The sequence below is a fragment of the Tachyglossus aculeatus genome, chromosome 14 (genome assembly GCF_015852505.1).
Source record: "Tachyglossus aculeatus isolate mTacAcu1 chromosome 14, mTacAcu1.pri, whole genome shotgun sequence".
Taxonomy (NCBI): domain Eukaryota; kingdom Metazoa; phylum Chordata; class Mammalia; order Monotremata; family Tachyglossidae; genus Tachyglossus; species Tachyglossus aculeatus.
Window position 1 is genome coordinate 52,140,137 of NC_052079.1, and position 27,741 is coordinate 52,167,877.

The 27,741-nt window shown below is 46.2% G+C and overlaps 1 protein-coding gene across 1 annotated transcript in view; it reads left to right on the forward strand.

Annotated features, from left to right (window-relative positions):
- XPNPEP3 (X-prolyl aminopeptidase 3) overlaps positions 1-27,525 on the forward strand; it is a 55,611-nt gene extending 28,086 nt beyond the window's left edge. The window contains exons 6-10 of the mRNA XM_038756342.1: positions 230-343; positions 4,476-4,561; positions 7,060-7,240; positions 13,833-13,953; positions 23,234-27,525. Of these exons, the coding sequence (XP_038612270.1) occupies positions 230-343; positions 4,476-4,561; positions 7,060-7,240; positions 13,833-13,953; positions 23,234-23,400 (669 nt within the window). The 3' untranslated portion in view covers positions 23,401-27,525. The remainder of the gene's footprint in view (positions 1-229; positions 344-4,475; positions 4,562-7,059; positions 7,241-13,832; positions 13,954-23,233) is intronic.
- Positions 27,526-27,741: the final 216 nt, after the last annotated feature.

Genomic DNA, 27,741 nt, shown 5'->3' on the forward strand with positions numbered 1-27,741 from the left:
AACTTCCAGCCTGTTACCACTGACTTCAGGATTTTCTCTGCACACAGAAAGCACTCAATAAATACAATTAAATGGAATTACGATGGAATGAACTTCCAGCCTGTTACCACTGACTTCAGGATTTTCTCTGCCCACAGAAAGCACTCAATAAATATGATTAAATGAAATTACGATGGAATGAACTTCCAGCCTGTTACCACTGACTTCAGGATTTACTTTTTTGTTGCAGTTTGAATATGAATGCCGGGCTCGTGGTGCAGACATCTTGGCCTATCCACCTGTGGTTGCTGGCGGCAACCGGTCCAACACTTTGCACTATGTGAAGAACAATCAACTTATCCAGGTAAACGAGATGTCTTTACAGAGGACAAACCACAGTTCGAACCAAAGGCACGTTCACTCCTCAGACCCTTTCTGCTCTTACTTGTCGGGGGACAGGGGTGGGAGAAAGTCTATTCACGTCTTGTATGCCCTGCCTAGTATAAGAATAATAATAATAATAATGGCATTTATTAGGCGCTTACTACGTGCAAAGTACTGTTCTAAGAGCTGAGGAGGCTACAAGGTGATCAGGTTGTCCCACGGCGGGGCTCACAGTCTTAATCCCCGTTTTGCAGATGAGGTAACTGAGGCACAGGGAAGTGAAGTGACTTGCCCAAAGTCACACAGCTGACAATTGGCGGGGGCCAGGATTTGAACCCATGACCTCCGACTAAGTATAAGTGAGGGCCTTCAGTGCCCCTCTCCGCCGCTGCCGTCTGGATCATTGAGAAGCAGTCTGGCCTAGTGGATAGAGCACGGGCCCAGGAGTCAGCAGGACCTGGGTTCTAATTCTGGCTCCGCCACTTGTCTCCTGTGTGACCGTAGGCGAGTCACTTCACCTCCCTGTGCCTCAGTTACCTGATCTGTAAAATGGGGATTCAGACTGTGAGCCCCATGTGGGACAGGGACTGGATCCAACCTGATTTACCTTATATATACCCCAGTGCTTAGAACAGTGCTTGGCACATAGTAAGAGCTTAACAAATGCCGTAATTGTTATTTTTACCATCTTCTTTGCATGTCTCAACACATCCTTTCACTCTTCAAAAGCTTCCAGTGGCTACCGATCTGCATCAAGCAGAAACTCCGAAACTCCTGACCATTGGCTTCAAGACTATTTTCCATCGTTTCTGCTCTCGTCACCTGTGCATTCATTTCTCTCCTCCCAAGATCACCTTATAACTTTACCTCATTCTCAGCTCTGCCCCTGTGACCCCCTTTGTTCACAGCTTCTCCTGCCTGAAATGCCTCTTCACACTACAGCATCTCTTTCTCCCCATCTTCAAAGGTCTTTTCAAGCCCTTTCTCCCCAAAATCAGTGAATTCAATCAATGGTGGTTAGCACTTACTGTGTGCAGAGCACTGTACTAAGAGCTAGGGAGAGCACACTATAGCAGGATAGACACGCTCCCTGCCTGCAATGAGCTTACTGTCTAGAAGGGAAGATAGACATCAATATAAATGAGTCATGGTTTTATATATGTGGTGTGGGGCTAAGGGAGGGGTGAATAAAGGGAGCAAATCCAAATGCAAGGGTGATACAGAAAGTGTGTAGACTTTGGCAAGTCACTTAACTTCTCTGTGCCTCAGTTACCTCATTTGCAAAATGGGGATTAAGACTGTGTGCCCCCCCCCCCCCCCGTGGGACAACCTGATCACCTTGTAACCTCCCCAGCGCTTAGAACAGTGCTTTGCACATAGTAAGCGCTTAATAAATGCCATCATCAGCATCGGGAGAGTAACGAGGTGAGGTAGGAGGGGACAAGGCGATGGACTGCTTTAAAGCCAATGGTGAGGAGTTTTTGCTTGCTGCGGAGGTGGATGGGCAACCACTGGAGTTCCTTGAGGAGTGGGGAAACGCGATCTGAATGTTTTTGCTGAAAAATGATCCGGGCAGGAGAATGAAGTATGGACTGGGGTGGAAAAAGGAAGTAGGGGGTCCCCAAGGGAGGCTGACACAGTAATCAAGGCAGGATAGGATAAATCTTTGGATTAATGTGGTAGCCGATTGGATAGGAAAGGGTGGATTTTAGCGATGTTGTGAAGGTTGAACCAACAGGATTATTGAATATGTGAGTTGAATGAGAGAGGGGAGTCGAGGATAATGCCAAGTTTACCAGCTTGTGAGACAGGAAGGATGGTAGTGCTATCTAAAGTGACAGGAAAGTCAAGGGGAGGACAGGGTTTGGGTGGGAAGATGAGCTCTGTTTTGGGCATGTTAAGTGTGAGATGACCGCAGGATATTCAAGTAGAGATGGCCTGAAGGCAGGAGGAAATGCTGGACTTCAGAGAATCAATCAATCAATCAATCGTATTGATTGATTGCAGAGTACTGTACTAAGCGCTTGGGAAGTCCAAGTTGGCAGCATATAGAGACAGTCCCTACCCAACAGTGGGTAGATTTGGGAATCATCTACATAGAAATGGAAGTTGAAGCCTTGGGAACAAATGAGTTATCCAAGGGAGTAGGTGTAGATGGAAAATAGAAGGGGACCCGGAACTGAACCTCGAGGGACTCCCACAGTTTGGGGGCAGGAGGCAGAGGAGGAGTCCACGGAAGAGATTGGGAAAGAGAATTCCCAATTCACTATCTCAACGTGCCAGCCAACTTTAGCCCTTGTGAGCTATATTTATGCAGATATATATGCATATATCCCCAATTGTTTGACTGGCTTTGAAATTTCAGCTACTTCATCTTACTATATTTTCGCAACTAGAGAAATATACTAGATACGTGGCGTGGCCTAGTGGGTAGAGCATGGACCTGTGAATCAGAAGGACCTGGGTTGTAATTCCGGCTCTGCCACTTGTCTGCTGTGGGACCTTGGGCAAGTCACTTAACTTCTCTGGGTCTCAGTTAACTCATCTGCAAAATGGGGATTAAGGCTGGGAGCCCTATGTGGGACGTGGTCTGTGTCCAACCTGATTAGCTTGTATCCACCCCAGAACTTAGTAAGTAGTAAATGCTTAACAAATACCATGAAAAGACCATCTACTCTGATGTTGTCCATCCTCCTATATTTACTCTTTGTAAGTAATTTTGAGTCTGTATATCTTCTTTCCATTATAATAATGATAGCATTTATTAAGCGCTTACTATGCGCAAAGCACTGTTCTAAGCGCTAGGGAGGTTACAAGATGATCGGGTTGTCCCACGGGGGGCTCACATTAGACTGTAAACTCTTAGGGATCAAAATCCACATCATCTTTGGCTTCTGTTGTGCTCTTCTAAGTGCTTAGAACAGTGCTTTGCACCCATTAGGCACTTAAGCAGCATGGCATAGTGAATAGAGCACAGATTTAGAAGTCAGAAGGGCATGGGTTCTAATCCCGGCTCCACCGCTTGGCTGCTGTGTGACCTCGGGCAAGTCACTTCACTTTTCTGGGCCTCAGTTACCTCATCTTAAAATGGGGATTGAGACTGTGAACCCCGTATGGGACAGGGACTCTGTCCAACGCGATTTGCCTGTACCTACCCCAGCGCTTAATACAGTACCTGGCACGTAGCGCTTAACAAGTACCAAAGTTGTTATTAATAAAGACCATAGGGAAGGAGGAGGATGGTGGTGGTGGTGGAAACTCCAAAAAGTTGCTTTGGGTAAAGTTTAGGAAGTTGGGATTCCCCTTCTTGGAGAGCAAAACACTTGAGAATAATTGCAGGAACCCAGAGGAGTGCTGGGAAGAGAGTGGTTACGAACCGCAATTCTTCTGGGAAGTTTTAATGAGGGAGCCTAGTCCTGTGTCCTCATATTAATAATAATAATAATAATAATAATAATAATGGTATTTGTTAAGCACTTACTATATGCAAAGCACTGTTCTAAGCGCTAGGGAGGATACAAGGTGATCAGGTTGTCCCACTTGGGGCTCACAGTTTCAATCCCCGTTTTCCAGATGAGGGAACTGAGTCTCAGAAGTTAAGTGACTTGCCCAAAGTCACAAAGCTGACACGCGGCGGAGCCAGGATTTGAACCCACGACCTCTGACTCCAAAGCTCGGGCTCTTTCCACTGAGCCACGCTGCTTCTCTAAGGTGCTTCTCTATATTAATAATAATAATGGCATTTGTTAAGCGCTTACTATGTGCAAAGCACTGTTCTAAGCGCTGGGGGGGATACAGTGTGATCAAGTTGTCCCACATGGGGCTCACAGTCTTAATCCCCATTTTTACAAAAGAGGTAACTGAGGGTCAGAGAAGCTAAGTGACTTGCCCAAGGTCACACAGCAGACTTGCGGTGGAGCTGGGATTCGAACCCACGACCTCTGACTCCAAAGCCCGGGCTCTTTCCGCTGAGCCACGCTGCTTCTCTGTATTAGGTGGAACCAGGTCAGATCTGCCCTCCTGCCTTAGACTCACCCCAAAACAGGATGCCACAAGTAAATGGGGAGCCCAGAGCAGAGCCCTCCCGCCTGACCTTGGTCCCTCCATTCCAGGATGGGGAGATGGTGCTGCTGGACGGAGGTTGCGAGTTCTCCTGCTACGTGAGCGACATCACCCGCACTTGGCCTGTCAACGGCAGGTAGGACACCCAGAGAGAAGCCGCCGCCCCCTCTCTCCCAGCGGGACTTGGATTTGGGCTGTGGGGGTGTCGGCAAGTGGGCGGTAGACATCACCGGTCCACACGAGCTACCAAATTTCACGGCAGTTTTGCCCCGTGACCGAGGTTTTAGCAAGGCTTAATCCGGACGGGCCCCGAGACCAGTAACTGTGGCACAGACTTTAGTTATTTGAACTTTAGTTATTTGAAGAAACCCCGGAGCCTTCGAATCTGAAGCCAAAAGGCCACTTTTCTCCAGCCATTCATTCATTCAGTCGTATTTATTGAGCGCTCACTATGTGCAGAGCACTGGACTAAGCGCTTGGGAAGTACAAGTTGGCAATATACGGAGACGGTCCCTACCCAACAGTGGGCTCACAGTCTAGAAGGGGGAGACAGACAACAAAACAAAACATGTAGACAGGTGTCGAAGTCATCAGCATCATCAATCGTATTTATTGAGCGCTTACTATGTGCGGAGCACTGCCGTCAGGGCAAATAATAATAATGATGGCATTTATTAAGCTCTTACTATGTGCAAAGCACTGTTCTAAGCACTGGAGAGGCTACAGAGTGATCAGGCTGTCCCTCGGAGGGCTCATAGTCAATCCCCATTTTACAGAGGAGGTAACCGAGGCACAGAGAAGTTAAGCGACTTGCCCAAAGTCACACAGCAGCTGACACTTGGCGGAGCCGGGATTTGAACCCATGACCACTGACTCCAAAGCCCAGGCTCTTTCCACTGAGCCACGCTGCTTCTCTGAATTAAAGCTATTAGAATTAAAGCTATAGGTACATAATTGACAAAATGAATACAATAGTAAATATGTACAAGTAAAATAAATAGAGTAATAAATCTGTACAAATATATATACAAGTGCTGTGGGGAGGGGAAGGAGGTAGGGCGGGGGGGATGGGGAGGAGGAGAGGGAAAAGGGGGCTCAGTCTGGGAAGCCTCTTGGAGGAGGTGAGCTCTCAGTAGGGCTTTGAAGGGAGTCCCTCCCTCACACTAAAAAAACCATTTCCAAGAACTGAGACTCAATGATCTCTCTCCTGGTAATAATAATAATAATAATGATGGCATTTGTTAAGCGCTTACTATGTGCAAAGCACTGTTCTAAGCGCTGGAGGGGATACAACGTGATCAGGTTGTCCCACGTGGGGCTCACAGTCAATCCCCGTTTTACAGATGGGGTAACTGAGGTTCAGAGAAGTTAAGTGACTTGCCCAAGGCCACACAGCGGGCATGTGGCGGAGCCGGGATTCGAACCCAAGACCTCTGATTCCAAAGCCCGGGCTCTTTCCACTGAGCCACGCTGCTTCTGACCACCATCGCTAGACTGTGAGCCCACTGTTGGGTAGGGACCGTCTCTATATGTTGCCAACTTGGACTTCCCAAGCGCTTAGTCCAGTGCTCTGCACACAGGAAGCGCTCAACAAATACGATTGAGTGATGGATTGATCGCTAATCTGTGTGATCCCATTTCCAGCCTCTCACAACTTCATCATCATCATCAATCGTATTTATTGAGCGCTTACTATATACTGAGCACCGTACTAAGCGCTTGGGAAGTACAAATTGGCAACATCTAGAGACGGTCCCTACCCAACAGTGGGCTCACAGTCTAAAAGGGGGAGGCAGAGAACAAAACCAAACATACTAACAAAGTAAAATAAATAGAATAGATATGTACAAGCAAAATAAATAAATAAATAAATAGAGTAATAAATATGTACAAGCATACATACATATATGTGCATATATACATATATGTGTATATATATATGTATATATATGTATATAGATACGTATCTATATGCATATATATGTATATAGATACGTATCTATATACATATATATGTATATATACATGCATACATATGCATATATATGTGTATATACGTATATGTATACATATATGTGTATATAGATACGTATCTATATACATATATATGTACATATGTATGCATGTATATATACATATATATGTATATAGATACGTATCTATATACATATATGCATATATATGTGTATATGTGTGTATATATACACATATATATGTATATATGTATATAGATATGTATCTATATACATATATATGTGTATATATACATGCATACATATGCATATATATGTGTATATACGTATATGTATATGTATGCGCACATATATATGTATATATATGTATATATATACGTATATATATGCATATATGTGTGTGTGTATATATATACAAATACATATACATATATATATACGCATATATATATATATATCAGTTTCCCCTTAGGAGTTATTAGTAAATTGTGAAGGGCAGAGGAATCTCAGGGCTCAATCCTACTCGTCTTGGACTTTTCCATTTCAGGCGACAGAGTTCACTGTGCCCCCCCCCCCCCACACACACACCTCGGGTTGCCCCAAACCGTCCTTTGGGCAGGAAGGTGACCCTGTGGCTTTTTCTTGCCCCCCCCCCCCTCAGATTCACCGCCCCCCAAGTAGAGCTGTACGAAGCAGTCCTGGAGATCCAGAAGGCCTGTCTGACCCTCTGCACTCCTGGGACAAGCCTGGAGAACATCTACAGCCTTATGCTGACATTAATAGGACAGAAGCTGAAGGAGCTCGGGATCCTGAAGAACGCCAAGGGAAACGACGCTTTCAAGGTACCGCTCCAAGGCCCCAGACCTCCCTACTCTCGGAAGCTCCTGAATTGAGCAAAATGGAGAGAGAATGGGGAATCCATCCATCGGTGGTATTAACTGAGCACTTGCCATGAACTCCCTACTCTCGGAAGCTCCTGAATTGAGCAAAATGGAGAGAGAATGGGGAATCCGTCCATCAGTGGTATTAACTGAGCACTTGCCATGAACTCCCTACTCTCGGAAGCTCCTGAATTGAGCAAAATGGAGAGAGAATGGGGAATCCATCCATCGGTGGTATTAACTGAGCACTTGCCATGAACTCCCTACTCTCTGAAGCTCCTGAATTGAGCAAAATGGAGAGAGAGTGGGGAATCCATCCATCAGTGGTATTAACTGAGCGCTTGCCATGAACTCCCTACTCTCTGAAGCTCCTGAATTGAGCAAAACGGAGAGAGAATGGGGAATCCATCCATCAGTGGTATTAACTGAGCACTTGCCATGAACTCCCTACTCTCTGAAGCTCCTGAATTGAGCAAAATGGAGAGAGAATGGGGAATCCATCCATCAGTGGTATTAACTGAGCACTTGCCATGAACTCCCTACTCTCTGAAGCTCCTGAATTGAGCAAAATGGAGAGAGAATGGGGAATCCATCCATCGGTGGTATTAACTGAGCACTTGCCATGAACTCCCTACTCTCTGAAGCTCCTGAATTGAGCAAAAGGGAGAGACAATGGGGAATCCATCCATCGGTGGTATTAACTGAGCGCTTGCCATGAACTCCCTACTCTCTGAAGCTCCTGAATTGAGCAAAATGGAGAGAGAATGGGGAATCCATCCATCGGTGGTATTAACTGAGCACTTGCCATGAACTCCCTACTCTCTGAAGCTCCTGAATTGAGCAAAATGGAGAGAGAATGGAGAATCCATCCATCGGTGGTATTAACTGAGCACTTGCCATGAACTCCCTACTCTCTGAAGCTCCTGAATTGAGCAAAAGGGAGAGACAATGGGGAATCCATCCATCGGTGGTATTAACTGAGCGCTTGCCATGAACTCCCTACTCTCTGAAGCTCCTGAATTGAGCAAAATGGAGAGAGAATGGGGAATCCATCCATCAGTGGTATTAACTGAGCACTTGCCATGAGCTCCCTACTCTCGGAAGCTCCTGAATTGAGCAAAATGGAGAGAGAATGGGGAATCCATCCATCGGTGGTATTAACTGAGCACTTGCCATGAACTCCCTACTCTCTGAAGCTCCTGAATTGAGCAAAATGGAGAGAGAATGGGGAATCCATCCATCGGTGGTATTAACTGAGCACTTGCCATGAGCTCCCTACTCTCGGAAGCTCCTGAATTGAGCAAAATGGAGAGAGAATGGGGAATCCATCCATCGGTGGTATTAACTGAGCACTTGCCATGAACTCCCTACTCTCGGAAGCTCCTGAATTGAGCAAAATGGAGAGAGAATGGGGAATCCATCCATCGGTGGTATTAACTGAGCACTTGCCATGAACTCCCTACTCTCTGAAGCTCCTGAATTGAGCAAAATGGAGAGAGAATGGAGAATCCATCCATCGGTGGTATTAACTGAGCACTTGCCATGAGCTCCCTACTCTCGGAAGCTCCTGAATTGAGCAAAATGGAGAGAGAATGGGGAATCCATCCATCGGTGGTATTAACTGAGCACTTGCCATGAACTCCCTACTCTCTGAAGCTCCTGAATTGAGCAAAATGGAGAGAGAATGGGGAATCCATCCATCGGTGGTATTAACTGAGCACTTGCCATGAGCTCCCTACTCTCGGAAGCTCCTGAATTGAGCAAAATGGAGAGAGAATGGGGAATCCATCCATCGGTGGTATTAACTGAGCACTTGCCATGAACTCCCTACTCTCGGAAGCTCCTGAATTGAGCAAAATGGAGAGAGAATGGGGAATCCATCCATCGGTGGTATTAACTGAGCACTTGCCATGAACTCCCTACTCTCTGAAGCTCCTGAATTGAGCAAAATGGAGAGAGAATGGGGAATCCATCCATCAGTGGTATTAATTGAGCGCTTGCCATGTGCACAGCACCTAGGGGAAGTCGCAGTGACTGTTCTAAGAGCACACCCTTCTCCAGCCCACCCCTCCGTTGCTCTTATGGACATGGCTGTGTCCATCCCTAAGCTAAAAGGACTTCTTTGGATGTCGATGGTGGCGGCAGGAGAGAGGAGATTTCAGGAAGAAGCACCCAGATTCGCACAAATGTGTGCAAAGAGGAAGGAGTGGGCACAGGCCCTGGAATGCCCTCCCTCTGCCCATCCGCCAAGCTAGCTCTCTTCCTCCCTTCAAGGCCCTACTGAGAGCTCACCTCCTCCGGGAGGCCTTCCCAGACTGAGCCCCTTCCTTCCTCTCCCCCTCGTCCCCCTCTCCGTCCCCCCCATCTTACCTCCTTCCCTTCCCTACAGCACCTGTATATATGGATATATGTTTGTTCATATTTATTACTCTGTTTACTTGTACATATCTATTCTATTTATTTTATTTTGTTAGCATGTTTTGTTTTGTTCTCTGTCTCCCCCTTTTAGACTGTGAGCCCACTGTTGGGTAGGGACGGTCTCTATATGTTGCCAACTTGGACTTCCCAAGCGCTTAGTACAGTGCTCTGCACACAGTAAGCGCTCAATAAATACGATTGATGATGATGAGAAGCAGCCTGGCCTCATGGGTACAGCACAGGCCCGGAAGTCAAAAGGACCTGGGTTCTAATCCCAGCTCTGCCACTGCGTCTGCTGTGTGACCTTGGGCGAGTCACTTAACTTCTCTGGGCCTCAGCTACCTCAGTTGGAAAATGGGGATTAAAATGGTGAGCCCAGTGTGGGATACGGACTCTGTCCAACCGATTAGCCTGTATCTAGCCCAGCACTTAGTACAGTGCCTGACATATAGTAAGCGCTTAACAAATACCACAATTATTATCATTATTATTATCAGTATTGTCATTTTGATTATTCCACTACCCTAAACCCACTATAGTCTTAAGCAGGACCAGTGGGTCTGGCATTTAGCCCATTTCACTTGTCTTATCCTTCCTAAAGAAAAAAGTATAATACTAATAATAATGGTATTTGTTAAGCGCTTACTATGTGCCAAGCACTGTTCTAAGCGCTGAGGCAGATGCAAGATTATCAGGTTGTCCCACGTGGGGCTCACAGTCTTCATCCCCATTTTACAGATGAGATAACTGCGGCACAGAGAAGTTAAGTGACTTGCCCAAAGTCACACAGCTGACAGGTGGTGGAGCCGGGATTAGAACCCATGACCTCTGACTCCCAAGCCCGGGATCTTTCCACTAAGCCAAGCGCTTAACAGATACCACAATTTTTATTATCATTGTTATTCTCGGTGTTGTCATTTTGATTATTCCACTACCCTAAACCCACTAGAGTCCTAATCAGGACCCGTGGGTGTGGCAAAGCAGCGTGGCTCAGTGGAAAGAGCATGGGCTTTGGAGTCAGAGGTCATGGGTTCAAATCCCAGCTCCGCCAATTGTCAGCTGTGTGACTTTGGGCAAGTCACTTCACTTCTCTGGGCCTCAGTTACCTCATCTGGAAAATGGGGATTAAGACTGTGAGCCCCCGTGGGACAACCTGATCACCTTGTAATCTCCCCAGCGCATAGAACACTGCTTTGCACATAGTAAGCGCTTAATAAAATGCCATCATCATCATGTGTTCTAATCCTAGCTCCGCCACATGTCTGCTGTGTGACCTCGGGCAAGTCACTTCACTTCTCTGAGCCCCAGTTCCCTCATCTGGAAAATATATTTTGTTTTGTTCTCTGTCTCCCCCTTCTAGACTGTGAGCCCACTGTTGCCAACTTGTACTTCCCAAGCGCTTACACAGTAAGCGCTCAATAAATACGGTTGAATGAATGAACATGGGGATGAAGACTGTGTGCCTCCTGTGGGACAACCTGATCACCTTGTATCCCCCCCCCCCCGCAGCCCCCAGCGCTTCGAACGGTGCTTTGCACATAGTAAGCGCTTAACAAATGCCATCATTATTATTAAGGCCATTCCAGCTGTCTTATCCTCCCTGAAGAAATAAGGATCAGCAGTGGGAAAGACGGGGAGCCCACTGTTGGGTAGGGACTGTCTCTATATGTTGCAAATTTGTACTTCCCAAGCGCTTAGTACAGTGCTCTGCACATAGTAAGCGCTCAATAAATACGATTGATGATGATGATGATGATGAAAGGTCTCTGGGCCATCTCCTCTCCAGAAGCCTTAGGTGTAGGCTTCCCCCAATGGGGTGATTAATGGTGATGCCCATCGGAGAAGCAGCGTGGCTCAGTGGAAAAGAGCCTGGGCTTTGGAGTCAGAGGTCATGGGTTCAAATCCCGGCTCTGCCAATTGTCAGCTGTGTGACTTTGGGCAAGTCACTTCACTGCTCTGGGCCTCAGTTCCCTCATCTGTAAAATGGGGATTAAGACTGTGAGTCCCCCGAGGGACAACCTGATTGCCTTGTAACCTCCCCTGTGCTTAGAACAGTGCTTTGCACATAGTAAGTGCTTAATAAATGCCATAATTATTATTATTATTATTATTATTATCGGAGGGGCTTCGAGCACCTCTAAAACAAAGGGGACCAGTGCTCGCTCCTCCCAGCAGGTGGCAGCATATCCCGAGCCATTCATTCATTCATTCATTCATTCAATCGTATTTATTGAGCGCTTACTATGTGCAGAGCACTGTACTAAGCGCTTGGGAAGTACAAGAGGGCAACATATACAGACGGTCCCTACCCAACAACGGGCTCACAGTCTAGAAGGGGGAGACGGACAACAAAACAAAACAGGTGGACAGGTGTCAAGTCAACAGAACAAATAGAATTAAAGCTAGATGCACATCATTCACAAAATAAATAGAATATTAAATATGTACAAGTAAAATAAATAGAGTAATAAATCCGTACAAACTTATTAAGTGCTTACTGTGTGCAGAGCACTGTACTGAGCGTTTGGGAAGTCCAAGTTGGCAACATATAGAGACGGTCCCTACCCAACAGTGGGCTCACAGTCTAGAAGGGGGAGACAGAGAACAAAACATATTAACAAAATAAAATAAATAGAATAAATATGTACAAATAAAATAAATAAATAGAGTAATAAATACGTACAAACATATACATATATGCAGGTGCTGTGGGGAAGGGAAGGAGGTAAAGCTGGGGGTATCGAGAGGGGGAGGAGGGGGAGAGGAAGGAGGAGGCTCAGTCTGGGAAGGCCTCCTGGAGGAGGTGAGCTCTCAGTAGGGCTTTGAAGGAAGGAAGAGAGCTAGCTTGGCGGATGTGCGGAGGGAGGGCATTCCAGGCCAGGGGGATGACGTGGGCCGGGGGTCGATGGCGGGACAGGCGAGAGCGAGGTAGGGTGAGGAGATCAGCGGCGGAGGAGCGGAGGGTGCGGGCTGGGCAGTAGAAGGAGAGAAGGGAGGTGAGGTAGGAGGGGGCGAGGGGATGGATGGACAGCCTTCAAGCCCAGGGTGAGGAGTTTTTGCCTGATGTGAAGGTTTATTGGTAGCCACTGGAGAATTTTGAGGAGGGGAGTAACATGCCCATAGCATCCCTATGTGTTGCCAACTTGTACTTCCCAAGCGCTTAGTACAGTGCTCTGCACACAGTAAGCGCTCAATAAATACGATTGAATGAATGAATGACATGATCTACAGTGTTTCAGTGAAGTTGATGCCATAGGCACTTGAGCATCTTACACAAGTGAGGCAGAAAATGAGTTTGGTCTCAGGCCTACTTTAATGGCTGTTTCTCTCCACCTCAGAGCATTACCGAGTTTCGTGTTAATTGGAAGCCTGAATTCTGATGGAAGTTGCAGGTTTTGGGGGGGAAGAACGTGTTGGGAGGATCCAGGACTGAGGTAGTGAGAAGCAGCGTGGCTCGGTGGAAAGAGCACGGGCTTTGGAGTCAGAGGTCTTGGGTTCAAATCCCCGCTCCGCCAACTGTCAGCTGTGTGACTTTGGGCCCCCCTCTAGACTGTGAGCCCGTTGTTGGGTAGGGACCGTCACTATATGTTGCCAGCCTGTACTTCCCAAGCGCTTAGTACAGTGCTCTGCACACAGTAAGCACTCAATAAATACGATTGAATGAATGAATGTCACTTCACTTCTCTGTGCCTCAGTTACCTCATCTGTAAAATGGGGATTAAAGCTGTGAGCCCCCCGTGGGACCCCCGATCACCTTGTAACCTCCCCAGCCCTTAGAGCAGTGCTTTGCACGTAGTAAGCGCTTAACAAATACCGTCATTATTATTAGTGTTGGGAAGGAAGGAGTTTCAAGCCTTGAAGAACAGGGAAGTCCTGAGTTCGAAGTGAAGGGCATGGATAAAGTCCTGGGGGAAATTTTTTGCCTGTTCAGTGAGCTCTTCATTTTCCTGAAGAATGCATTTCCTGCAGAACTTCCAACTCATTTGAGGTGTAAAAAAAATTAAAAATCAACTCTCTCAGTGTAGGCCGGTGAGTCTCAATCCTACGCATTTTAACTGTTTTCAAATTCCCAGCTTTCCCTTTGGGATCATGCCCATTTTCGGTAGTAACAGCGCGATGATTTTCTTATTACCAGGCTGCTCGGAAATACTGCCCCCACCACGTGGGCCATTACCTGGGGATGGACGTCCATGACACTCCAGACATGTCCCGTTCGCTCCCGCTGCAGCCAGGAATGGTGATCACCATCGAACCAGGTGAGAAGACGCCTTTCCAGTCGGCTCTGGGTGACCCATCCCAGCCGGCTGTGAAGGAGGAGAGGAAACCTGTTCGCTTTCCATCCAAACAGTCCTTTATAATAATAATTATGGCACTTGGTAAGCGCTTACTAGGTGCCAAGCACTGTTCTAAGCGCTGGGGTAGATACAAGTTAATCACATTGCACGCCTTCCCTTTCCCACATGGGGCTCACAGTCTTATCCCCATTTGACAGATGAAGTAACTGAGGCCCAGAGAAGTGAAGTGACTTGCCCAAGGTCACACAGCAGACATGTGGCAGAGCCAGGATTAGAACCCAGGTCTTTCTGGGTTCCCCCTTACTGTGAGCCCACTGTTGGGTAAGGACTGTCTCTATATGTTGCCAGCTTGTACTTCCCAAGCGCTTAGTCCAGTGCTCTGCACACAGGAAGCGCTCAATAAGTACGATTGATTAATTGATTAAGAAGCAGCATGGCTCAGTGGAGAAGAGCCCGGGCTTTGGAGTCAGAGGTCATGGGTTTGAATCCCGGCTCCGCCACATGTCTGCTGTGTGACCTTGGGCAAATCACTTAACTCATCTGAGCCTCAGTTACCTCATCTGTAAAATGGGAATTAAGACTGTGAGCCCCATGTGGGACAACTTGATCACCTTGTATCCACCCCCAGCGCTTAGAACAGTGCTCTGCACATAGTAAGCGCTTAACAAATGCCATCATTATTATTATTATTATTGATTGATTGATTGATTTCTGACTCCCGGGCTTGTGCTGTATCCATTAAGCCACGCAAAAACCGATCCCTCTGATGCACAACAGAGATCATTTCCTTTGGGATATCCAGCTTTGTCTTCTGCTTCTAATGAATGCTCTGCTCTCCCGAGTGAGGCGGGATTATGATTTCTTCCTATTCCAGCCGGAAGCAGGCGCGGACCCCAAGAAACACTCTCAGTCAGAGATGAAGTAATTGGAAATTCCTGTCATCAGGGTCACACTTCGCAGGCTAGCAGATTTTTTTGAAATTTCACCTCACCCTAACTCAGCCGGATCCGGTTTGATAATCAGGTCCAAACCACTTCCTTCACCGCTTTTCTGCCCCTTTTGATGAGGATAACCAGAAAGACATATCAAAAGCTGTCTTTTTTTTTATAAAATCAGACAACAAGCCCCAAACCTTAACCGGTAAATTTAGCTCTGCTGGTTTGCATGGGTGTATGATGAAGCGGCGTGGCTCAGTGGAAAGAGCGCGGGCTTTGGGGTCAGGGGTCAGGGGTTCGAATCCCGGCTCTGCCAATTGTCAGCTGGGTGACTTTGGGCAAGTCACTTCACTTCTCTGTGCCTCAGTTCCCTCATCTGTAAAATGGGGATTAAGACTGCGAGCCCCCCACGGGACAACCTGATCTCCTTGTAACCTCCCCAGCGCTTAGAACAGTGCTTTGCACATAGTAAGCGCTTAATAAATGCCATCATTACTATTATTATGTTACAGGTGTATGGAATTCATTGCTAGCTTCTAGTTTCCATCCTTGTCACATCTTTCCTTATGTGTCTCCCCATTCCCGTCCTCTTTAGCTTTGGATTGGGAATCCTTTGGGAGCCAGAGCCCAGATTTGTATTTCATCCAGGTACTTCTTTCTTAGCACGTGGTACAGTGCTTTCCACAGTGTAGACGCTTAATATTACTACTGATACTCTCTTTGGCCCACACCATCTTGTGATCTGGTTTTGTTCTCTGTCTCCCCCTTTTAGACTGTGAGCCCACTGTTGGGTAGGGACTGTCTCCATATGTTGCCAATTTGTACTTCCCAAGCGCTTAGTACAGTGCTCTGCACATAGTCAGTGCTCAATAAATACGATTGATGATGATGATGATGATCTTGAACTCACCCCATCTTCAAGATGTAAGAGACTCCAACTCACAGCCTGCATAAAATCATATGGCGAGAAGTTAAAACTAGTGTCGCTTTTACCAGCCGAGGTAACCAAATATGTGGGTGCCTGCTTGCTAGATTCATTCAGCCGTATTTATTGAGCGCTGACTGTATGCGGAGCACTGTACTAAGCGCTTGGGAAGTACAAGTTGGCAACATATAGAGCCGGTCCCTACCCAACAGTGGGCTCACAGTCTAGAAGGGTTCAAGTTCTCAGAATTCAAGTTCTCAAACAGTGGGCTCCCAGTCTAGAAGAGTTCAAGTTCTCAGAATTCAAGTTCTCAATCAATCAATCAATCAGTTGTATTTACTGAGCACTTACTGTGTGCAGAGCACTGTACTAAGCGCTTGGGAAGTCCAAGTTGGCAACATATAGAGACAGTCCCTACCCAACAGTGGGCTCACAGTCTAAAAGGGGGAGACAGAGAACAGAACCAAACATACTAGCAAAATAAAATAAATAGAATGGATATGTACAAGTAAAATGAATAAATAAATAAATAGAGCAATAACCAATGGGGTGCACTGTGTAGGTTTATCCAGCTTCTGACAGTTACCCAAATCACATGCACTAGGCAAGAGTGAGTTGTTCCAGGAGAATAGTTGATTTAGTCAATGCCACTAGATGAGGGAAGGCCCCCTTTCCTCCCTCCCACCCCACTCCCCCACCTCTGGGGATGGAACCGGGAGATCTGGACCAGGAGGCCTCCTCCTCTTCCTTTCCTGCATCATTGGCCTCCATCTGCTGAGAGCTCACCTCCTCCAGGAGGCCTTCCCAGACTGAGTCCCTTCCTTCCTCTCCCCCTTGTCCACCTCTCCATCCCCCCCATCTTATCTCCTTCCCTTCCCCACAGCACCTGTATATATGTATATATGTTTGTACATATTTATTACTCTATTTTACTTGTACATATCTATTCTATTTATTTTGTTTTGTTGGTATGTTTGGTTTTGTTCTCTGTCTGCCCCTTTTAGACTGTGAGCCCACTGTTGGGTAGGGACTGTCTCTGTGTGTTGCCAATTTGTATTTCCCAAGCGCTTAGTACAGTGCTCTGCACATAGTAAGCGCTCAATAAATACGATTGATGATGATGATGAGGGAGAGGTCTCAGCTGAACCGTTGGCAGCCCTTAGTTTTGACCTGTAAACCGGAGGGTCCTTAGGTAACCACCTCACCAAGGGATCAAGTGAGAGAAAACGATAGAGGCGGAAAAGATGTCCTAAACCGTCTCCCTGGATCGGCGGGGATACCCTGCTGCCTTCCTTCCCATTTGCAGGGATTTTTAAGAATGGAATTGCCAACCCTCCTCTGGGGAATGATGATGATGATGATGGCATTTATTAAGCGCTTACTATGTGCAAAGCACTGTTCTAAGCACTGGGGAATTTACAAGGTGACCAGGTTGTCCCACGTGGGGCTCACAGTCTTAATCCCCATTTTACAGAGGAGGTAAGTGAGGCCCAGAGAAGTGAAGTGACTTGCCCAAAATCACACAGCTGACAAGTGGCAGAGCTGGGATTTGAACCCATGACCTCTGACTCCAAAGCCCAGGCTCTTTCCGCTGAGCCACACTGGAATCAATCAATCAGTCAATCAATGATATTTATTGAGCGCTTACTGTGTGCAGAGCACTGTACTAAGCGCTTGGGAAGTACAAGCTGGCAACATCTAGAGACGGTCCCTACCCAACAGTGGGCTCACAGTCTAGAAGGGGGAGACAGAGAACAAAACCAAACATATTAACAAAATAAACACAATAGATAAGTACAAGTAAAATAAATAAATAAATAGAGTAATAAATATGTACAAACATATATACAGGTGGGGAAGCAATTCCTAACCTTGCCTCTTTGGCATGTTGCCATACCTCAGTCAGTGAGATTTGTTGAGCATTTACTGAGTACAGTGTGTAAGTGCTCAATAAATACAATGGAATGAATGAATGAAATACAGAGCACTATACTGAATGCTTGGGAAAGTACAATGCCTGGGAAGCAGCATGCCATAGTGGATAGAGCATGAACCTGTGAGTCAGAAGGTCGTGGATCAAATACCGGCTCTGCCACTCGTCTGCTGTGTGACCTTGGACAAGTCACTTCACTTCTCCGGGCCTCAGTTACCTCATCTGTAAAATGGGGATTGAAACTGTGAGCCCCACATGGGACAGGGACTGTGTCCAGCCCGCTTTGCTTGCATCCACCCAGCACTTGGTGCTTTCGCTGGCGCATAACAAGTGCTTAAAAAATACCATAATTAATTATTATTATTTTTATTATACAGTCGTTCCGGTAGTCACAATCCCTGCCCACAAGGAGCTTACAGTGTACAGGGAGAGGCAGACCTGTGGCTTAAATTTCCCTAGGCTAAATTTTTGCCTTTTATTTTTACCTGTCAGGGAAGAGAGCCCTTCTATCATGAGGGGAGTGGTTTCAAATCTGTTTCACATGTGAGACCTTGGTCCCTCAGTATCCAAGCACTGGGCCTACTTCTGCCAACTTCATGGTCATTCTGACCTGCCTTTATTCAGCTCTTTCTTCTGCTCAGCTAAACTTCTTTTCTTCCCTCATCACAGCCCCTACCAATTATTCCAAATCTTTAATCTGAAGTCCCCGGTGGTTTCACTGCCTCCTTCCCTTACCCTTGATGACCTGATGAAGGGTAAGATAGAAACTATTGGCTGAACTTCCCAAACTCTCTTTTTTTTTTTTTATTAAAGGGATTTAAGCGCTTACTGTATACTAGGCGCTGTACTTTCCACTAGAGGAGATAGGGAACGCCCTCCCTTTTCATATCTGACAGACAATTAATTATTCTCGCCCCTTCAAAGCCATATTGGAGGCACATCTCCTCCAAAAGACCTTCCCTAACTGAACCCTCTTTTTCTTTTCTCCCACTCCCTTCTGTCACCGTGACTTGTTCCCTTTATTCATCCCCCCTTCCAGCCCCACAGCACTAATGTACACATCCATGGTTTGTTTATATATCTCTCTCTTCATCTAGACCGTAAGCTTGTTGTGGGCAGGGAATGTGTCTGTTTTATGGTTACATTGTACTCTCCCAAGTGCTTAGTACAGTGCTCTGCACACAGAAAGTGCTCAGTAAATATGATTGATCGGCTGGACACAGTTCATGTCCTATTACTCTATTTTATTTGTACATATTTATTTTATTCTATTTTATTTTATTAATATGTTTTGTTTTGTTGTCTGTCTCCCCCTTCTAAACTGTGAGCCCATTGTTGGGCAGGGACTGTCTCTCTATGTTGCCAACTTGTACTTCCCAAGTGCTTAGTACAGTGCCCTGCACACAGAAAGTGCTCAATAAATACAATTGATTGATCGGCTGGACACGGTCCATGTCCTACTTGGAGCGGACCGTCTTAATCCCCATTTTGCGGATGAGGTCACTGAGGCCCAGAGAAGTGAAGGTCAATCAGTCAATTAATTGTATTGATTAGTTGGAATTGGAACCTAGGTCCTTTGTCTCAGAGCTGTGCTCTTTCCTCTAGACCACATTGCTTTTAGACTGTGAGCCCAACTGTTGGGTAGGGACTGTCTCTATATGTTGCCATCTTGTACTTCCCAAGCGCTTAGTACAGTGCTCTGCACACAGTAAGCGCTCAATAAATACGATTGATTGATTGATTGATTGCTTCCCTTCATTGCCCCCTCCTGACTCTATTACCTCCTCCTCTTCCTCTTTCTTCTCCCCAGCTATGTCTTAGGAGGAGGTTTCCAAATCTGACCCGCTCCTCTTTCTTCCACTCATTCGTTCATTCAGTCGTATTTACTGAGCACTCTTTCCTCTCCCTTCCCTTACCACTATCTTCAACCTCCCACTCAGAGACGGCCCCTTTCCCTCTGCCTTCAAGCACATTCAGTCATTCATTGTCATATTTATTGAGCGCTTACTGTGTGCAGAGCACTGTTCTAAGCGCTTGGAAAGTACAATTTAGCAACAAATAGAGACAATCCCTGCCCAACAACAGGCTCACAGTCTAGAAGGGTGATACAACGTGGCTCAGTGGAAAGAGCACAGGCTTTGGAGTCAGAGGTCATGGGTTCAAATCCCGGCTCCGCCAGTTGTCAGCTGGGTGACTTTGGGCAAGTCACTTCACTTCTCTGGGCCTCAGTTGCCTCATCTGGAAAATGGGGATTAAGACTGTGAGCTCCCCGTGGGACAACCCGAGCACCTTGTAACCTCCCCCAGCACTTAGAACAGTGCTTTGCACATAGTAAGTGCTTAATAAAGGCCCTGTCCAAGTAGGAGGGGGAACAGACAGTGGCAGAGATAATAATAATGATGATGGTATTTGTTAAGCGCTTACTATGTGCAAAGCACTGTTCTAAGCGCTGGGGGATACAATGTACAGATTTATTACTGTATTTTTCTTGTACATATTTGCTATTCTATGTATTTTATTCTGTTAATATGTTTTGTTTTGTTTGGTTGTCTGTCTCCCCCTTCTAGACTGTGAGCCCGTTGTTGGGTAGGGACCGTCCCTATATGTTACCAACTTGTACTTCCCAAGCGCTTAGTACAGTGCTCTGCACAGTAAGCGCTCAATAAATACAATTGAATGAATGAATGAATGAATAATAAATGCTATCATTATTGTTATTATTATTATACAGACATCAAAACAAGTAAGCAGGCATGAAGTCTCCTCTTTACTAAAAAAAACCCCTTCTTTTAAATCCCACTGCTTCCTCCAGCCATCGCCCCATCTCCCTGCTCCCATCCCTAACCAAATTCACAACGTCTCTAAAATCCACCCCTTCCTCTCCATCCAAACTGCTGCCACATTAATAGAAGCAGCTCTCCTATCCTGCCTTGATTATCATATCAGCCTCCTTGCTGACCTCCATACCTCCTGTCTCTCCCCATTCTAGTCCATACTCCACTCTGTTGCCCGGCTCATTTTTCTACAAAAACGTCCAGGCCATGTTTCCCCACTCCTCAAGAAACTCCGGGGCTTGCCCATCCACGTCCGCATCAAACAAAAAGTCTTCACCATTGGCTTCAAAATATTCAGTCCCCTCACCCCCTCCTATCTCACCTAGCTCCTCTACTGCTACAGCCCAGTCGGCACACTCCACTCCTCTAATGCTAACCTTCTCACTGTGTCTCGATCTCGTCTATCTCGCCACCGACTTCTCACCCACATCCTGCCTCTGGCCTGGAACGCCTTCCTTCCTCTTATCAGACAGACAATTGCTCTCCCCCACTTCAAAGCCTTATTGAAGGCACGTCTCCTCCAAGAAGCCTACCCATACTAAACCTTCCTCCTCTCCTCTTCTCCCACAACCTTCTCCGTCACCCTGACTTGCTCCCTACATTCATCCCCCTTCCCGGCCCCAAGCACTTATGTATTTATCTTTTATGTATTTATGTATTTAGGTGTATTACTGTCTGTCTCCCCCTCTAGACTGTGAGCTCACTGTGGGCAGGGAATATGTCTGTTTAGTGTTGTAGTGAACTCTCCCAAGCGCTTAGTCCAGTACTTTGCACACAGTAAGCGCTCAATAAATACCATTGAATGAATGGGTTGTATGCCCGTCTGTTGTAACTTCTCCTTCCCTCCTCTCTTACCTTATTATATTATTTTATTTTGTTAATGATGTGCATCTAGCTTTACTTCCATTTATTCTGATGACTTGACACCTGTCCACATGTTTTGTTTTGTTGTCTGTCTCCCCACTCTAGACTGTGAGCCCGTTGTTGGGTAGGGACCGTCTCTACATGTTGCCAGCTTGTACTTCCCAAGCGCTTAGTACAGTGCCCTGCACACAGCAAGCGCTCAATAAATACGATTGAATGAATGAATTTACTATAAATAGGTTTTCGCCCCATTTACTCCCCTGAGACCACACTTTCTAAAGCCATCAGTGGCTTCCTCATAGCAGTGATCAGTGAGCTGAACTCTGCCTAAATCTTCCTTGACCTTTCGGCCACTGTGAACACTGTCGTGACTAGCTGGGGTTTAGTGGGATAAGAAACATACATATTTATTGCTCTATTTATTTATTTATTTATTTTGCTTGTGCCTATCTATTCTATTTATTTTATCTTGTTAGTATGTTTGGTTTTGTTCTCTGTCTCCCCCTTCTAGACTGTGAGCCCACTGTTGGGTAGGGACTGCCTCTAGATGTTGCCAGCTTGTACTTCCCAAGCGCTTAGTACAGTGCTCTGCACACAGTAAGCGCTCAATAAATACGATTGATTGATTGGTTGACTACCCCCTTCTCCTTAAAATGCTCCTAGAACTTGGTTTAGCTTAACTGGGGCTCCTCACTCTCTTCCTGCCTCCTTGACTGCTCCATCTCCGGTTCATTTTACTGGCACCTCATCGCCTTTCCATTCAATCAATCAATCAATCATTCCCTCACTGGAGGTTTGTCGGCTTGCTCTGGATCTCCCTACATTCCTCGCTTTACATCCTAAGACACAGCAGGGCCAGGAGCAAAGAGCTGGGCCTGGGAATCATTCGTTCCATCGTATTTATTCATTCGATCGTATTCATTGAGCGCTAGCTGTGTGCAGAGCACTGGACTGAGCGCTTGGAAAGTACAATTCAGCAACAATCCTTAGGGGAAGCAGCGTGGCTCGGTGGAAAGAGCACGGGCTTTGGAGTCAGAGGTCGTGGGTTCAAATCCCGGCTCCGCCACTTGTCAGCTGTGTGACGTTGGGCAAGTCACTTCACTTCTCTGGGCCTCCGTTCCCTCATCTGTAAAATGGGGATGAAGACTGTGAGCCCCTCTTGGGACAACCTGATTACCTTGTACCTACCCCAGCGCTTAGAACAGTGCTTTGCACATAGTAAGCGCTTAACAAATACCAGCATTATTATTATTATTATAATCCGTACCCAACAACGGGCTCACGGTTTTGAATGGGGGGAGACAGACGACAAAACAAGTGGACAGGCATCAATAGAAAAAAAAGGAATTATAGATATATATACACATAATTAATAAATTCAATAGAATAATAAATATGTACCTATATACACAAGTGCTGTGGGGCGGGGAGGGGGGTAGAGCAGAGGGAGGGAGTCGGGGCGATGGGGAGGGGAGGAGGAGCAGAGGAAAGGGGGGGCTCAGTCTGGGAAGGCCTCCTGGAGGAGGTGAGGTTTCAGTAGGGCTTTGGAGAGGGGAAGTGTGCTAGTTTGGTGGATGCGTGTGAAAAGAAAAGGACCATGGCCTAGTGAAAAAAGCAAGGTTCTGGGAATCAAGTTGGGTGGCAAGTGGCAGGCGGGATAAGGAGTGGGGGGAGGTAATGGAAGAGACTGTTAGGAAGAGTTGACTGATCCTGCCATGTTTTGGGGTGGCATCTTTCCTCCTGCTCTCAGGCATCTACATTCCCGTGGATGACTCTAGTGTCCCGGAGAGATTCCGTGGCATCGGTGTGCGCATTGAGGACGACGTGGTGGTGACCCAGGACCTGCCACTCATCCTGTCTGCAGATTGCCCTAAGGAGGTGGAACACATCGAACAGATCTGCAGCAGGGGCTCTTGACCTCTCTCCCCCGACCCGTATCCGCCTTAGAAGCCTCAGGAAGCACGTGGGCGCCTGCTACTATACGTGTACGTTTGCGTGTACGTGTCGGCGCTGTACGTCCGGATGTAGAGATGCGTCCCTGTCTATACGGGACAGTAGGTGTCTGTATGTGTATGATTTTTTTGAAGTAAAGAGGGTTGTGGGGCGACTGAGGAGGGATTAGTCAGCTGTGAATCCCTGGAAGTCTGGGAGGAGAGAAGAGAGGATCGTAACTGGCTTGGGCAAAGTCGATGCTGAATGTAGATGTCAAAGTTGGGTTTTATGTTCCCATCTCCCACCCATTTGCGTTCATATTCTTTTTAAATGTAAAAGGACAAAATGAAAATTCCCTGCCACGGCCCTGCAGAGCCATTTCTTTCCACTGTCTTGTTAATGCCACCCAGTTTTCAAGGTATTTTTATAGTGCTTGAATTGCCAGGTAGTATTAAAGGCCTCTGTTTAGTCTGGGTTGCCAGTCGGTAGCCTGAATGGAAATGCCACAGAACGACAGGGTGGAGTTGTACACCATGATCTCCCTTGTCCTCTACCTCTTGACTCCAGGCTCACATAGTTTCTGAGGGGCCCAGGTCATTCAAGCCTGTCATCCCTCTTCAGTTGAGGCCACTGTAGAGCTTACGTGGCAGCCGGAAGGAGACCACTCCCACCATAAATTTTGTAAAGGAGCCGGGGTTTGAACTGTCCAGTTTTTCTTTCATTAGCAGCCATCACACAACTGTGTCTTGAGCCAGTTCCCAAGTGGCAGGGCACGGCGTCTGTCGCCTAGAAACCTGGTAGATCATTCTGTCTTCTAGGGACTTGGAAGGAATGGGGCAGGGGGGCGATGAGAAAAAGGGAAGCAATAAGATAAAGTCTAGATCTTCCACCATCTGTTTTCTACCTCCAGACTTCTCCAGTCTAAGAGCTCCATCTTCCTTAAAAAATAGACCCCCTTCTTTCTGAGCAAGACACTGGCCTTCACAATACATCCTCTGTGCCTGAACCCCTGTGTGAGCAAACTTCTGTCTCCTCCACACTGGGCAAGGGAGACAAATGCCTGCACCTCCTGACATTTGAAAAAGAGAGAGAGAGAGAAAAAGACCTTCCCATTTCAAATGGCTGAGAAAAGCCCTGTAGTCTTTCCTTTTTCCTTTAGGTATCGTTGAAAAGGCAGGGACATTGGTATGGAGCCCCTCACCTCTCAGGATAGGTAGCAGGGCAGCTTTAGGTGCAGGCATGGGCCCCTGAAGATGACTGGGGTAGGATTCCTTAGGGAGCCATGGGTTGGCCTGATTTAACCTCTGAATTGGAGCTGGTAAAATGTACCAACGACAATGCTGTGGATTTTTTTTTTTTTTAATAATCACCTCGGGGTGGTTTGGGGAAGGAAGGACTCAGGGCTGATGCTCGCTTTGCCGGGCCAGAACATCACCTCCATGGTCAGGAAATGAAGGAAGGGGCCACGCCAGGCACAGGCAGGTGGCCAGCGGCAAGAGCACCATTTTGAATCCGATTGGCTAGAGTGCACGTTGAGAATTTTTCCAAGAGGGTTTGTTGACTGACCTATTCCTTCTTAGATAACTTGCTTTCAGCCAAGCGGACAGAAAAGAACGGGCCTGCAGGGCAGAGCAGCAAAATGACAAAACGTCTTGATCCTGTGTACTTCCCCTTCGCCTCTCTCCCTCATCAGGTCTCTGCTGCTCTGGCTTTAGCCAACCATTATTTTCCCAGGTCAAGGAGACGGGCGGACAGGCCACAGAGGAAGCAGAAGTGGTTGGGTTGTTTTCCCTTATTTGCCAAATTGTACTGGGGGTTGCTGCTGCTTCTAGTGAATAACCATTTGAGGCAGAACACAAAAATCAGCAGCCTCTCACTGCTCTCCAGTGAAGAAATTAGTTGGATCCTTCTCTAGGCAAATCCACCAATATTCGGAGCCATCCTCCAGGCTTGAAGATGAAGACACCGATCACAGTCCACATGGGTGCGTGTGAGTGAAAAGGTCCATGTGTGGCCAAGAGTGCAGGTGTGAAGATGAATCTTTGGCTTGAGGATGGCTTAGTTATTTGTGGAGTACTACACAGTTTTTGCCTTCCCTAAGCAAAAAAGCTGAAATGGAATCAAATCCTTACTGTCCTCAAAACCTTTAACAGAACTTGAGTAGTTAAGAGGGTATCTACGACAACTTTGGTGAATGTCCCGTGTAGCTATTATGCCATTTGGAGGAATCTGTGAGCAACTCTCTAATCCCCTACTTGGTGCATTTGGGTCCCAGGAATAATATCCCAGGCATTTAAATTGAACAAGCGAGCCTACCAGAAAGAAGAAAATGGAAACCTCGGGACACTGTCTGGCACAATATATATATTGTGTATATATACATATATACACATACATATATAGAGAGAGAGAGAGAGAACAGTGTTTTTACCTTTAACTTTGGGAAGATTTAGTTGTGAAAAGCAGGTAGCAAATAATAGCTCCATCATATGTTTCCATCCCTGCAGTGGGCATAATGCAATCATACTTGCCCTTCGGGATCTGTGGCATGTCCAGTTGTTCCCGCTGCAATGTGGGAATCACGTTCTTGAAGAACCTCATGTTAAGGTAAATTCGTTCTTTAATACTCAGACTGGGTTCAGCTCCGAGCATAGAAACACATTGTCAGAAGAACGTTCCCTATTTCTGCCCTAGTGTTCTATTCCAAATACACAGGAAAGACCCACGTTAGAGGGGAACCAACATCTCTCCAAATATAAACCTTCCAAAAGACAGCATCCAGTGTCTATGCATGGGACTTGGAGAAAGTGGTTCCTCGAAATATGAGCTTCCTTAGTAACAGTCTCGCTTCTTCCTGAGGCAGGGGGAATTCATGGAGAGCAGCCAGAACTCCACCGGCAAAGGAATTGAACATTGTCATGTCCAGATCAATTCTCCCACCACATTTCACATTTCTAGTATTTCTAACCTTGCTAACTTTTCTATCGAAGATGCCGGATGAGTGCCTGGTTTGGAGAAACAAACTGGACACAGGTGAGAGGAAGGAAAAAGAATCCCTTCTTTTCCACTATTGCCACAAGTCAGGGAGGGACTAACCAGCAGGGATAGTGATGCTTTAAGGCCTCCTATTTGAGATTCTAAAAGCACTAATATATTCAATTGAATCCATGAAAGGAAGCATTTTAATGGACAATGGAGATAGGTTCCATTGCCACTCTCTCCAAAAATGTATGCCTTGTGATTCCATTTTTAAGAAAGATACAATTTGTCCAGTGTTATTGCTCTGCCATTAGCTAAGTTCATTTGGGACAAACTTCCAACAGTACATGGCCACCAGTGGTACTGATCCATCTGCTTTTACTGTAGTAGCTGAAAGGTCTAGGGATAATTGTTCAGGGGTAGAAAGGAGTCATTCATTCATTCAGTCGTATTTATTGAGCACTTGCTGTGTGTAGAGTGCTGTACTAGGTGCTTAAGTCAAAGTCTCAAGGCTTTTTTCTGTGATTTTTTTTGCCCTTTTCTTTCATTATTTCCATTTAATAAAATGGCATCAGCAACATGAGGTTTGGGATTTGGAATTAGACGTGACCGTTTCTTTGAAGCCAAAGCACCCTGATGTATGTAGCTGGGTTGGTGAATGCGGCAAAATTGAAATCTCAGAGGAAATATAGAGTGAGTTCCCTAGGAGGAGATGGGCAGTTTGGATCATTTTTTAAAGACTTTACCAAGAACACAGAAGCATCTCTTAAAGAGGATTGTCTATAAAGAAGGAGCAGTTGGTACCTGACTAGTCACTTCTTCATGGATTTGTGTGGAAATCATTCTAACCCTCAAAAGAGCAGGGATTGGCACTACTTAGTGTGGCAGGATCTCCCACTAAAAATCAAGGTCTTGAAGGTGTCCACACCAGGGGCTTAGAAAACTGCTAATTTTTCCTAGAATTCTTAATGACTTTGTATTACTTCTATGCATATTATATATATTCAATTTGTACAAAATGCTGTTACTTCCTAAAGCCTTGTCTTCTGAAAATGTTACAGGTGTGATTCCCCAAGCAGGGAAGAACAGTTGTTACTGTCATTTTAAAAGAATAAACCAAATGTGATGTTGGTCGCCTTTGTAAGTGCATCGATGAGTATGTCACAAAAGAAGGTTTAACAAATATTTGATTTAGGGCAAGACAGTATTTAAGAATGGAACAGAGAAAAACATATTGGTAGGTTGAGAGCCAAGGCTGGATTATCCAAAGTTAGGACTTTAGATGAGGGCGACTCCACGTAACTTCTGTTTGATTATGAAAGGAACAGAGAATAACTTGTATGGAGC